At 44.6% G+C, this 13,754-nt stretch overlaps 1 protein-coding gene across 1 annotated transcript in view; it reads left to right on the forward strand.

Annotated features, from left to right (window-relative positions):
• LOC111966569 (beta-catenin-like protein 1) overlaps positions 1 to 13,327 on the forward strand; it is a 35,504-nt gene extending 22,177 nt beyond the window's left edge. The window contains exons 12-16 of the mRNA XM_023991322.2: positions 9 to 106; positions 501 to 581; positions 8,508 to 8,645; positions 8,828 to 8,900; positions 13,156 to 13,327. Of these exons, the coding sequence (XP_023847090.1) occupies positions 9 to 106; positions 501 to 581; positions 8,508 to 8,645; positions 8,828 to 8,900; positions 13,156 to 13,244 (479 nt within the window). The 3' untranslated portion in view covers positions 13,245 to 13,327. The remainder of the gene's footprint in view (positions 1 to 8; positions 107 to 500; positions 582 to 8,507; positions 8,646 to 8,827; positions 8,901 to 13,155) is intronic.
• Positions 13,328 to 13,754: the final 427 nt, after the last annotated feature.

The raw sequence follows: 13,754 nt of genomic DNA on the forward strand, positions 1-13,754 counted from the left end.
CCTTGCAGAACACGTGTGTTCCATCATAGCTTCCTGCCTGCGGAACCTGAAAGCCCAGCAGAGGACGAGGCTCCTTAGCAAGTTCACTGAGAACGARTGTGAGAAGGTGAGATCTTCACTGATCCACCACTGTTTGCAGAACATTTTCACAGCAATATTTCTTAAAAAGCAAATCAGGAAAAATCAGGTTTTACATATTCACTTCCCTGACTGAGATCCCCTTGTACAGGTGTGAGTATGTATTGATCAGCCTGTGACTGGTCACTGTTAATGACTAAAATATTGATCCTGTGGTGGAAAGAGTTATTAACTTCACCACCAGTGATAGAGACAACAGTCCCTCTGCTACTTGAATGGTGCTACAGACACACACATACATGGTCATAGACATACTACATGCTAGCCTCTGGCTGTCTGAATCCTATTTTCTCCCTCCATGGGGATTTTGTATGCATAGCGCCTTGCATTGGTGTCTGATGTCTTCTCCCTCTGTCCTACAGGTTGATAGACTGATGGAGCTGCATTTTAAGTACCTGGAAGCTGTTCAGTTGGCTGACAAGAGGATCGAAGGAGAGAAACACGTAGGAGTCCTACCCCTCCCCCTGCTYTCAACAGCTTGCATTCTAACCTTGACTGGCAATATCTCTGAAATAAGAGCAGCTCCAAGTGTCTAGATAAGAAGTCCTTTTAGAGAGGCTTGTAATTGTCACAACTTCAGGACTAGAGGCTAGCTTGGAGAGGGGCTGGAATCCTTGGTTCAAATCCAGTGCCTTAAGTCATTGTCTACATTAAGAAGCTCTTCACCTCTTACTGCATGGACCCACTCAGAATATGCTGCGGTGTGAGTGGGTGATGTCTCTTTGTTGTCGCTAGAATCCCTCTCCATTGTTAGACAGAGATTGCCAATAAGATCCGATCAGCCTCAGCTAAACAAGGCAGTGTTTCAGTTTGATGCCCTGTGGTCCCAGAGAATGTGTGAGGTCCAGATTAGTCTGTAGGCTGTGCTCACTCAGACAGGTGAAAGGAGCGAGATAAGAGATGAGGAGTCTCTTCTCCAGCAGGAGAGAGAGGGCAGGAGAAGGTAGTAGAGTTTTAAGAGGGAGATGGCTTTCAGATTCATATCTGATGAGAGATTAATTCTTTGCAAAAAAAAGCGGGACAGCTTGACACGGCTTGACATTCATTTGAGTGCAAGTATAAACAAGTAATAACCAAAGAGACGATTTTCTGTCTTCACTATCTTGATGCGCATGGATACCCCTATTTCATTGTACAAATGTTTAGTTATAGGTTGAAGAAACTAGTAACAATTTCTTTGAGTATCTTGTTTCAGTCCTGGCTAGGATGTTGTCTTGTACGCTACATGGCTAAAAGTATGTGGACACCTGCTTGTCAAACATCTCATTCCAAAATCATTGGCATTAATATGGAGTTGGTCTCGCCTTTGCTGCTATAACAGCCTCCACTCTTCTGGGAAGGCTTTCCAATAGAGGTTGGAACATTTTTGCGGGGACTTGCTTCCATTCAGCCACGAGCATTAGTGAGGTCGGGCACTGATGTTGGCCGATTTAGGCCTGGCTCGCAGTCGGCATTCTAATTCATCCCCAAGGTGTTCGATGGGGTTGAGGTCAGGGCTCTGTGKAGGCCAGTRAAGTTCTRCCACACCGATCTCGACAAACTATTTCTGTATGGACCTCGCTTTGTGCATGGGGGCATTGTCATGCTGAAACAGGAAAGGGCCTTCCCAAAACTGTTGCCACAAAGTTGGAAGCACAGAATCGTCTAAAATGTCATTGTATGCTGTACTGTTAATATTTCCCTTAACTGGAACGAAGGGGCCTAGCCCGAACCATGAAAAACAGCCCCAGACTGTTATTCCTCCTCCACCAGACTTTACAGTTTGCACTATTTATTGGGGCAGGTACGTTCTCCTGGCATCCGCCAAACCCAGATTCGTCCATCGGACTGCCAGATGGTGAAGCGTGATTCATCACTCCAGAGAACGTCTTTCCACTCTTCCAGAGTCCAATGGCGGCGAGCTTTACACCACTCCAGCCGACGCTTGGCATTGTGCATGGTGATCTTAGGCTTGTGTGAGGCTGCTCGTCCATGGAAACCTGTTTCATGAAGCTCCCGACGAACAGTTATTGTTCTGACGCTGCTTTCAGATGCAGTTTGGAACTCGTAGTGAGCTGTTGCTTCACCACTCGGCTGTCCCGTTCTGTGAGCTTTTGTGGCCTACCACTTTGTGGCTGAGCCATTGTTGCTCCTAGACGTTTCCACTCCACAATAACAGCACTTACAGTTGACCGGGGCAGCTTTAGCAGGGCCGAAATTTGATGAACTGACTTGTTGGAAAAGTGGCATCCTATGACGGTGCCACTTTGAAAGTCTCTGAGCTCTTCAGTAWGGCCATTCTACTGCCAATGTTAGTCTATGGAGATTGCATGACTGTGTGCTCGATGTATACACCTGTCAGCTACGGGTGTGGCTGCAATAACCCAATCCACTAATTTGAAGGGGTGTCCACATACATTTGTATATATGGTGTATCTATAAAGATGACATTTCCTGCTGTGTCCTGATCTCCCTCCTCCACTTCCTTTGTTTTGTACAACTGGCTGCCATCAGCAGTTCTGTTTTTATCACTCCACTTTCGTTAGGATGTTATTTTGGGGTGGTAAGCTAAATATTTTCCTCTCTGCAACATATTATGAGCAGATATTCCACAGGAGTATACTTCTCAGCATCTGAGGACTGGATTTAATAAGCTCCTTATTCCGCCAGGCTCGCTTTTTCTTGGTGGTGGTAACAGTAAGGATGCTCTTTGAGAGCGATTTAAAACTAGAGTCCCTAATTCAAACAATAACAAAGTTGACACCCCGCCTCTGTTTTGGCAAAAACCTGAAGGATGGAATCTGGAGAAATGTGACCACTCTCAAATGTATAGACCGAGCTATGGATGCAATGGCTGACCGTCCATGCTATCAAAATTATAGTTTTAACCATGTTTTGAAGCTATACAGCGTTTGTTTACATTAACATTGTTTTTAACATTGCTGTAAGAACAAGCTTATATTTTGGGTTCTGATGGGGTATGGCAGTTGAACTAAGCTCATGAGGCACTTAAAGTTCTATTCTTCAAGAATCAATTGGTAAACTCTGAGTGTACAAAACATTGGGAACACCTTCCTACTATTGAGTCTCCTCCCCTTTTATCTACACTGATTTGAAGTGGATTTAACAAGTGACGTCAATAAGGGATCATAGCTTTCACCTGGATTTACCTYGTCAATCTGTCARGGAAAGAGCAAAATTCCTTWGTGCGGTATTGAGAACCCAGAAAGGTCTGTTGTTTGCATTAAATTAAACTCATCTCATCTTCTATTTAATGGTTGTGTTAAGAAAGGCACTGTGAATTGGAATTAGTCCCCACGTTGTCGTCCGCCCCCCTCTCTCTCATGTCTTATTGCAAGGCAGGTAGGCAGAGGGAGGCAGACAGAAAGTGCTAAGTTGCTGTGAAATTGATTGGCGCTGACAAGTAATTACTGCTGCAGCCCAGGGTTTCTGTTAGCCAGTAATAGCTAGCTTTTGGCAGTTTTTTATTTATTAGAAAAGCCAATAAATAAAATAGGCCCAGGCCAATTGTCCGGGAGAGGAAGAAAAAATCCTGTTTCATTGGTGGAAATACCAGTCGATGGAAATACATTTGACTGGTTATGCTTATCGGTCTATAGGTTAATTTAGTGGAATTTAATTGGCGTGTGTATACAGTATATTTTGTTCAGTATCTTAATCACACACGTACAACATAAAGATACGGAACCTTTTGAGTGTAAAATCTGTCAGACAGCGCGGGAGCTGCTGCTACAGCATCTCAAACAGCATGCGTAGGCAACACAAGGCAGGCTTCATCAGCACGTCACACAGCGTAGGCAACACAAGGCAGGCTTCATCAGCGCGTTACACAGCGTAGGCAACACAAGGCAGGCTTCATCAGCGCGTCACACAGCGTAGGCAACACAAGGCAGGCTTCATNAGCGCCTCACACAGCGTAGGCAACACAAGGCAGGCTTCATTAGCGCGTCACACAGCGTAGGCAACACAAGGCAGGCTTCATCAGCGTGTCACACAGCGTAGGCAACACAAGGCAGGCTTCATCAGCGTAGGCAACACAAGGCATGCTTCATCAGCGCGTCACACAGCGTAGGCACCACAAGGCAGGCTTCATCAGCGCGTCACACAGCGTAGGCAACACAAGGCAGGCTTCATCAGCGCGTCACACACGTGTAGGCCAACAAGGCAGGCTTCATCAGCAGCGTCACACAGCGTAGGCAACACAAGGCAGGCTTCATCAGCGCGTCACACAGCGTAGGCACCACAAGGCAGGCTTCATCAGCGCGTACACAGCGTAGGCAACCACAAGGCAGGCTTCATCAGCGCGTCACACAGCGTAGGCACCACAGGCACCACAAAGGCAGGCTTCATCAGCGCGTCACACAGCGTAGGCACCACAAGGCAGGCTTCATCAGCGCGTCACACAGCGTAGGCAACACAAGGCAGGCTTCATCAGCGCGTCACACAGCGTAGGCACCACAAGGCAGGCTTCATCAGCGCGTCACACACCACTCCGCAATGAGCTGGAGGCCGTATGCATTTTGAAAACATATATATGTTTGAAACCTGAACGCTTTACTACATATTATGATGCATATCTTACCTTGCTTTAAAGTAGCCTAGCCAAAATCATACCTTATCCGTGGAATTATTTTATATCAACTTTTTTTCATTGTCCAGTAGCCAAAGGCACAATCCTAGTCATATTAGCAGCTCAGGTTAGTTGTTGCATATTAGAGCTCCCCTCTTTCTAAATATCTAATGGATATTTTCATCCCTGTCACATGAAACCTCTCCTGTGTGCGGTGTGCTTTTGACAATGTGGTTTCCCAGCTAATTGCATTATGGAACAAACTTTCATGCGTAGCCTACTGCGTTAGGACACCTGCTGTTTCCATGACATAGACTGACCAGGTGAAAGRTATGATCCCTTATTGGTGTCAATTGTTAAATTAAATCCACTTCAGTCAGTGTAGATGAAGGGGAGGAGACAGGTTAAAGAAGGATTTTTAATCCTTGAGCCAATTGAAACATGGATTGTGTATGTGTGCCGTTCAGAGGGTGAATGTGCAAGGCAAAAGATTGAAGTGCCTGTGAACGGGGTCTGGTAGTAGGTGCCAGGTGTATCGGTTTGAGTGTGTCAAGAAAAGCAACACTTCAGGGTTTTTAACGCTCAACATTTTCCTGTGTGTATCAAGAATGGTCTCCCATCCAAAGGACATCCAGCCAACTTGACACAACTGTGGYAAGCATTGGAGTCAACATMGGCCAGCATCCCTGTGGAATGCTTTCGACACCTTGTAGAGTCCATGCCTCGACGAATTGAGACTGTTCTGAGGGCAAAAAGGTGGGGGTGCACCTCAATATTAGGAAGGTGTCCCTAATGTTTTGTATACTTAGTGTATAATCTGTCCAAGTGTCTGTTTGGAATAGGCTATTTCTTTCTTGACAAACTGACCAATAGAATAGGTCAAATGTTCAACTATGGGGGATAGTAGATTGAAATAGGATAGTGATGTTGCTGTTCGTTACTCGTCTTGTTGGCTGAGGAAAAGTAAATGTGGTCAGTTGTTCTAACATCTTTAAAGTAAACAAGAAGGACCGCACATTGTTGCATCCTCGACTTGCATATTAATATGAATTAAAATAACCTAAATGTGGTTTCTGTCATTCTGAGCACCGTGGGTGAACGGCCTAATTAGGTTACACACGCAATGTTATAGGTCTGTTAAATTTCTCAAATGTCCAGTAAAATAAAATGCTGCCGGTCAAATGTCTGGCGACACATTTTCCTAACAGAAACCCTGCTGCAGCCACTGTCGGGTTAGTCAGGTCTCTGCTGACTGCAGGCAGGGACCTAGGAGTAGTCGTAACTACCACTAGCTCCTCTAGTAGTCAGCCACACTATCCTAATGATCATGCTATAGATGTAGACATGCACATTCGGCTTGCAAACTACATTCATAACTGGGTGTTTCAATGCTGAAAGGATTTCAAAGGAGAAAGGATTTCAAAGGATCCAGAAATGCAACTTGCTTTCGCCTTCCCCCACCTTGCCTATAGCCTACCATACCTTTCTTCCAATTTTTAGTGTACGTGGTTGGTTTTCAATGCATTGGCTATTTTTGCTCTTCTCTCTCCCTGCTTCCTGTCTTCCTGACCTGCTCCTGCCTCATTAAGGGAATGGAGCTGTAGCTCAGACATCCATTACCTCAGCCTCTGTGTGCAGGAGGGCTTTGGCTGTGTGCTGAGGGATTGATGGGAGCTGGGTAGGGATCAGGCCTGGAAAGGTCCTATAGCGCTGACTCATCTCCCAGCCAACTGCTAGAGTCTTATTGAGCTTTGTGATTGCTTAAAGTGTGTGTGTGTGTGTAGACAGCTATGTTTGTTTGTGGGTGGTTGCCTGTATTTCTGGGACTCTATTACCTAGGTTAGATCAAATTAGAGGAAAATGCCATTTGATTTGTGAAAGGCCTAAATCAGGGATTCCCAACTGGCGATGCAGGCCGTTGACTTTATTTGGCCCCCAATGTTTTTATTTGATTTGTTGGGCATTAAAGACTGTAAAAATACCATCAAATCAGCTCCAAGAGATTTTAATTTTGGAAATGTGTTCCAAAGTATTCCCCTGCATAATATGTTATTGTATACAAATCTAAGCAAGATTTAAAATGATTGTTTTAGTCAAATATGATATCTGTTTGGGCTTCTTGCGGTCAATTTGCAGTCTACAAATGATTTGTAATTATGTTCCGGCCTCCTGACCATCCACTCCAGAAAGAAATCTAGTTGATGATCCCTGACTTAAATGGTCATCTGTGCGATTATCAAAAGGGAAAATCAGCATCTCTCTCCTTCTTAGCAAGTTCTCTCCCTTTACCTCAGCTACTCTTACACAACACAAGTGAAAGGATTCAGTAAGCCCTACAGAGTACAGACGGCTACAGTAAGCTCAAAGAAGGTGCTGACAAGGAAGTCACATTAATTCAGTCTTTGCATCCCACCAGAGGAAAAGCATAGAGCCAGCGTTCGTTCCATTTTGCTGTTGTCATATTAACACCTGTGCTGGAATAGGATGTGGAAAGGGAAAAGAATAAGAATCTGTCCTTATTACTTTCTCCTTGGCAGTTGGTTGTCAGAACTTTATGCCTTTAATTGAGTCATCCAGGCTTCCTTTGAAAATGTTTTTCTGTGTAATGAGGACGGACTAACTGGTATGTTTGCTAGTCCCCTTGTCCCAAGGGTTTGCTATACATTAGCATATACAGCCATTTTTATCCACTGGGTCTGATGCAGTAGCAAGCCTGCATGAGAGGACCGCCTTGTAACAAGCAGGCGTTTTGTTCTGAAAGCTGCACCAGCCTTCTCCCCAGAGGAAAAGTTTTCCTCCATTTCAATGTTTTTTTTAAGGATAGTTTTTTAAATCATGGGCAGGCCTATTGTTTTACGTCTAAACAGGCTACAGTTGCAAATTCTTGCAAGTTCCCAAAATAGTTATCTGGATTTATACTGTAAAACAGACTAGAGATATTTTAAGATTAACGTTATACATTTTCCTAGCTTGAATGTGTCTTGATATGATTTATTTGAAGAGATGAAGCCCTTAAAAGTTGTAATGCTTTCAAATTCAAACCAACAGACAGACCGGCTTCAGTATTTGAATCTAAATGTCAAGCACACAGTATTACCCTTTGGCTCCTCATTTGAAGAGCAATTTGTTTTCATCACAAACACAAACCTCTTTAAAGGATCCTCTATTTGTTTGCGCATATATAGAGCGTCGATTTCATTTTCCTGTTAGATGCCCTTTGTTCGTCTGCTAAAGCACACTTTTGCTGCTGTGTGCATGCCAGAAATATGACTCCCTCTCCAAGGGGTTCTGATGCCAGAATATCCCTTGAAAGGAGATTTAGTCCTGAGGGAGGAGGCCAATGTCCAGCAGTGTGATTATATCCATTAAAGAATGCCAACTGTCAAGTTCCCCACCTGGGCTGGAAGCAGGGTAAGGGCTAACATGCACATCAGAGTTCTGTTGAAGTTCTTCACTGTCAAGTCGTCATGGTTAGGAGTTAGGCACCACATGTTAGAAGCCCCTTCTCCTCAGTCTGTTTCAATGGCTCAGAATGATGATTCATGTGGCCGTTGTGCATTGACAGCCATACATTATTGGCATATGGACCGATTTGTTAAGATTGATAACTGTGTAGGTGTGCATGCCAACAGAGCAGACCCTCTAGCCACTTAACTCTTTAATCAATTGATTTGCAGGTTGACATGATCAATAAAGAAATTGGATGTGCAAAGGTTGAGAAACAACACTTGAATTAATCATTCCTTCCATTTTTTATCCCTCCCTTTTGTGTGTGTGTTTGTGTGTGTGTGTGTGACAGGACATGGTTAAACGTGGTGAGATTCTGGATGATGTGATGGAGGATGAGTTCTACCTACGGAGGCTGGATGCTGGACTATTTGTCCTCCAGCTGCTCTGTTATATCATGGTGGAGATCAGCAACTCTGGGATATCCCAGGTAGGATGTCTGTATGCACAATGTATATGGAGYTTCAGCTCCTTCTTCTGGTACCTTCTAGGTATCTTCTTAGCTAAACCTCTGAGTGAAATAGTGTAACTGTACGTCACAGTGTACAGTCCGCTACCGTTATCAGGGATTCAGTGAAAGTCATGACCCTGTCTTTCCTTTTTTCCTCTCAGCTGCAGCAGAGGGTGCATCAGATCCTCAATCTGAGGGGAGGCTCTGTCAAAGTGGTGCGGCACATCATGAGAGGTGAGAGTCCACGCCCCACCCTGCTAGAGGCAGAGAGACTAGCACTGACATGGATTTACTCCAAAGCCATACAACACCTAGCCTATTTACCAGCCTCACTCCTTCCTTCTTCACCTAAAGGTCATAAATACATCTGTCCTCTCTGGTTTTAGTTGATATATTCATGTTATTGTATTTTCAGTTATTTATTGACTTGTATGTCATTGTCAACTAACTAATACCAGGAAGCTGTGGACTGCATGGCTCTTTCAGCCCTGGTGACATGTAGTAGTGTAAATGGAGCCATCCGTCATGTGTCACAGTTTGGACAGGGTAGCGAATGTCATGTTGATCTGCAGCACTAGCCCCTCATCCCCGGTCTCCTGTCCCTCGAGAGACACTTTATATTCATGCTCAGATGTGTGTGTGTGTGTGTGTNTGTGTGTGTGTGTGTGTGTGTGTGTGTGTGTGTGTGTGTGTGTGTGTGTGTGTGTGTGTGTGTGTGTGTGTGTGTGTGTGCGCCCACAGAGTGGGATGCTCATCCCTGACCTCCACAATTAAAAGGCTGACTCCTGCATTGGAAATGGCAGCATGAAAAGGTTAAATAGATGCAGCGAGGACGTCAATGGCTCTGAATTTAACCCTGATCTTTTGTAATGAAAAGAAAATAGCTTTTTGGTGGAGTGGCCCGTGATGATGACCGCTCATGATGACCAAATATATGTTTTTATTGCTGCCTAATATCTCACACCGATTCTATTAATTAATACTTATGTAATCACTTTTATTCAATTATACACTAGGCCAGCGTTTGCCAAACTCGGTCCTCAGGATCCCAAGAGGTGCACGTTTTGGTTTTTGTCCTAACACTGCACAGCTGATTCAAATGTTCAAAGCTTTAGGATTAGTTGATTATTTGAATCTGCTGTGTAGTGCTTGGGGAAAAAACAAAACATGCACCCATTGGGGTCCCGGGGACCAAGTTTGGGAAACCCTAGGCATATTACATTCTGTCTGCTCCAGATGATGCAGGATATACAGTGCCTTCGGAAAGTATTCAGACCCCTTGACTTTTCCACATTTTGTTAGGTTACAGCCTTATTTTAAAATTGAAATAATAGTTATTTTCCCTCATAAATCTACACACAATGCCCCATAATGACAAAGCAAAAACAGTATATATATTTTTTGGTGCTAATATATAAAAAAAATAAGTGAAATATCACATTTACAATATTACATTTAGTCCGGGCTCTGGCTTGGCCAGTCAAGGACATTGAGACTCCTGCGTTGTCTTGGCTGTGTGCTTAGGGTTGTTGTCCTGTTGGAAGGTGAAGCTTCGCCCCAGTCTGAGGTCCTGAGCACTCTGGAGCAGGTTTTCATCAAGGATCTCTGTACTTTGCTCCATTCATCTTTGCCTTGATCCAGACTAGTCTCCCAGTCCCTGCCGCTGAAAAACATCCCCACAGCATGATGCTGCCACCACCATGCTTCACTGTAGGGCTGGTGCCAAGTTTCCTCCAGACGTGATGCTTGGCATTCAGGCCAAATAGTTCAATCTGGCTTTCATCAGACCAGAGAATCTTGTTTCTCATGGTCTGAGAGACTTTAAGGGCCTTTTGGCAAACTCCCGAGCGGCTGTCGTGCCTTTTACTGAGGAGAGGCTTCCGTCGGGCCACTCTACCATAAAGGCCTGATTAGTGGAGTTCTGCAGAGATGGTTGTCCTTCTGGAATGTTCTCCACAGATGAACTCCACAGAGGAACTCTAGAGCTCTGTCAGAGTGACCATCGGGTTCTTGGTCACATCCCTGACCAAGGCCCTTCTCCCCCGATTGCTCAATTTGGCCGGGCAGCCAGCTCTAGGAAGGGTCTTGGTGGTTCCAAACTTCTTCCATTTAAGAATGATGGTGTTTTTGGGGACCTTCAATGCAGCAGACATTTTTTTTGGTACCCTTCCCCAAATCTGTGTCTCAACACAATTCTGTCTCAGAGCTCTAAAAACAATTCCTTCAACACCATGGCTTGGTTTTTGCATTTTCAAAAAATGTCTAAAAACCTGTTTGCTTTCTCATTGTGGAGTATTGTGTGTAAATTTCTGAGGATAAAAAACAATGTAAATCAATTTTAGATTAGGCTGTAATGTTATTTTTTTTTGGGGGGGGGGGGGGTCAATGGGTCTGAATACTTTCCGAAGGCACTGCATGTCCAGGCCTCTATTGTCCAACAGCCCCAGTGGCCATGCCGGGTCAAATTACCTTGTTGTCTGACTCGCTCCCACCGGATGTGGCTTTTTGGCCCTCAGCTCAGTGTGGGAGGTTCTGTGAAAGCAAGGTATCAATGAAACTGTGTTGGGGAATTAAGAATGTAGCTTTCTCAAGTTACCCAGCACCAGCTGTGGCCTCATAGACTAGCTCAGATCGACAGCTGCTCAGTAAAAGGGCCCAACCTGTGAAGTCTGTGTGGTGGACGGTGCCATCCAGAATCTTAATGATCCCATGGTCATGTTGTGTGTGACTGTCATGTCCTCTGTCTTCCAGACTACTAACTACAGATTTAAACGTGTTGTTCTTGGTGGAAATGTAACATTGCAGTTCTTCAGTGTCTTGACAAGCACTGCACAGTCTGCACTCCCTCTTCAGCTTGTAACCTCATCAGTGACACATCAGAGGTGACAGTTGAAAGTGTCAGAAGTCAGATGAAATTGTCAGTCATTCATTTTCAAAGTTTTCTCCATTCTGCAAGAGATCCTTGGATGATTAACCTACTTGTCGACAGTGAGACTTGCACGAAAATGAAGTGCGACATTTGCGACCGAGCAGGAAGCCCTAGTTGGTGACCCGGCAAATGGCAGCGTTTGTCACGCCATATTCCCCTCAGCCTGGTTGCCGCGGTGACAGGAGGAGTGCCTCAGAATGCCAGCCAGTGGTTCTGGAGAGTGAGTCTGTCTTCTTGAGGCTAATTCCAGGGGATGTTGSGATTGTGTGGGTGACTTAAGGAACCCTGCTGACTCACACACARATTTGGGCTGAATGAGCAAGGTACGATGTAGACTGTTGGACTTCAAGAAACAATTTGAAATCCTTTTTTTTGTTACTGCTTGATACCACTGTGTATGGTGTTGAATTTCTGCTCATGGTCGTGGCTGTGGACAGTGAAACTCATGAGGAGATTAGTCTTCTCTGTGTGCAGACTTTTTGTGATTCACCCCAGAKTTTTATTGGAGGCATGTTTTTCCTCTTGCCCCAGGCCATTGTCAGAAAAATGAATTTATTCTTTATTTTCTGGCATTTTAAAATAAAGTTTTTGGGGGCAATCCTCTCTCAAGGTCCCAGGGCTTAACTGGTAATCTTGCAAGTGGGAGCTACCTACTCTTGGCCTCTGCAAACTCTCCTTCACATTACTCACAAATAGACTGCTGCTTTGAGGCTACGCCTGTGTGACGGGATTTCCACAGTGAGTTTGCCTCAGTCAGAGAAGTGTCTAGTGTAGTGTGAGTTGGCAGGGAACTTAGGCTGAAGTTATGTACCCCTGAGAGACGAGGTGTAAGTCAGGGGATATAGGCTGAAGTTATGTACCCCTGAGAGACGAGGAGTAAGTCAGGGGATATAGGCTGAAGTTATGTACCCCTGAGAGACGAGGTGTAAGTCAGGGGATATAGGCTGAAGTTATGTACCCCTGAGAGACNGTAAGTCAGGGGATATAGGCTGAAGTTATGTACCCCTGAGAGACGAGGTGTAAGTCAGGGGATATAGGCTGAAGTTATGTACCCCTGAGAGACAAGGTGTAAGTCAGGGGATATAGGCTGAAGTTATGTACCCCTGAGAGACGAGGTGTAAGTCCGGGGATATAGCAATAAACATTCAGTATACTGCACTGATAACACTGGATCGACAGGCTAGAGCATCGGGTTGGAGATACAGTTTCAGTAAATAAAAAAAGGTATACCACCAATTATTTCTCTAGGTTTCCAGACTGCAGCCTTTTCCAAATCTGTCCTTTTTGTAGTCTGGTCTTGGTACCCTGGGTTATTTTAGTCACGTATGGAGAACTGGGTGTGTGCTCTGTGTTCACGCACGAATGCTGGGGTTGGATGTGAGAGATAGGAAAAGAGTGGGAGTTGTGTCATTGTAATTCAGGAACATCCTCCTAGGGTTGAGTTCCCTTGATGTGTGTGGATTACAGGATCCATGCCCATGGAGAGGTTTGATTAAAAAGAAGACTGCATGAAGAGCTCATAGTCAGCCAAACTCAACTTGGGGGTGTGTCTTTTTCCAGAGTATGCTGAAAACATTGGTGACGGGAAGAGTGAGGAGTTCAAAGAGAGCGAGCAGAAGAGGATCATGGACCTGCTGGAGAACTTCTAACCCTAATCAACCACTGGGGGGAGTGACCTGACCAGTGGTCAGAGCTTCGATATGGACGGGGGTCTCCACACACTCAGACAGAAGATACCAGGGTCCAGCAAGTGCAGAGAAGGTGTATTGATTGCTCTCTCTGTGCTGGAACATGTGATGGACCATAGTGACTAAAAATATATTAACAAAGATACACAGTCTTAAGCTGCAACTATTTCAGACTCACGTGTTTGTGGCGTTTTGATTTGTGTATTTTATAATAAACATTTGGTAATAAAATCCTATCTGGATAAGATGTTTTTTTGTGTGAAAACAAAACCCTCATTTACACCTCATTTCAGTTATTATTTTGAGATAAAGACTTAAGTTATAAGGTAGAAAGATTTCTGTTTACATGGCATGGCAACTTTTGTTACTATTGGCAGGGTTGTGTTTGCAGTAAGTGAGGTTGAGGAAAGACCAGTGTAGGCCAGGGGCATGATGACATACAACCTGAGAAGATGCCTAGCCATCCACTCT

This window comes from Salvelinus sp. IW2-2015, linkage group LG7 (genome assembly GCF_002910315.2).
Source record: "Salvelinus sp. IW2-2015 linkage group LG7, ASM291031v2, whole genome shotgun sequence".
NCBI classification, from domain to species: Eukaryota; Metazoa; Chordata; class Actinopteri; order Salmoniformes; family Salmonidae; genus Salvelinus; species Salvelinus sp. IW2-2015.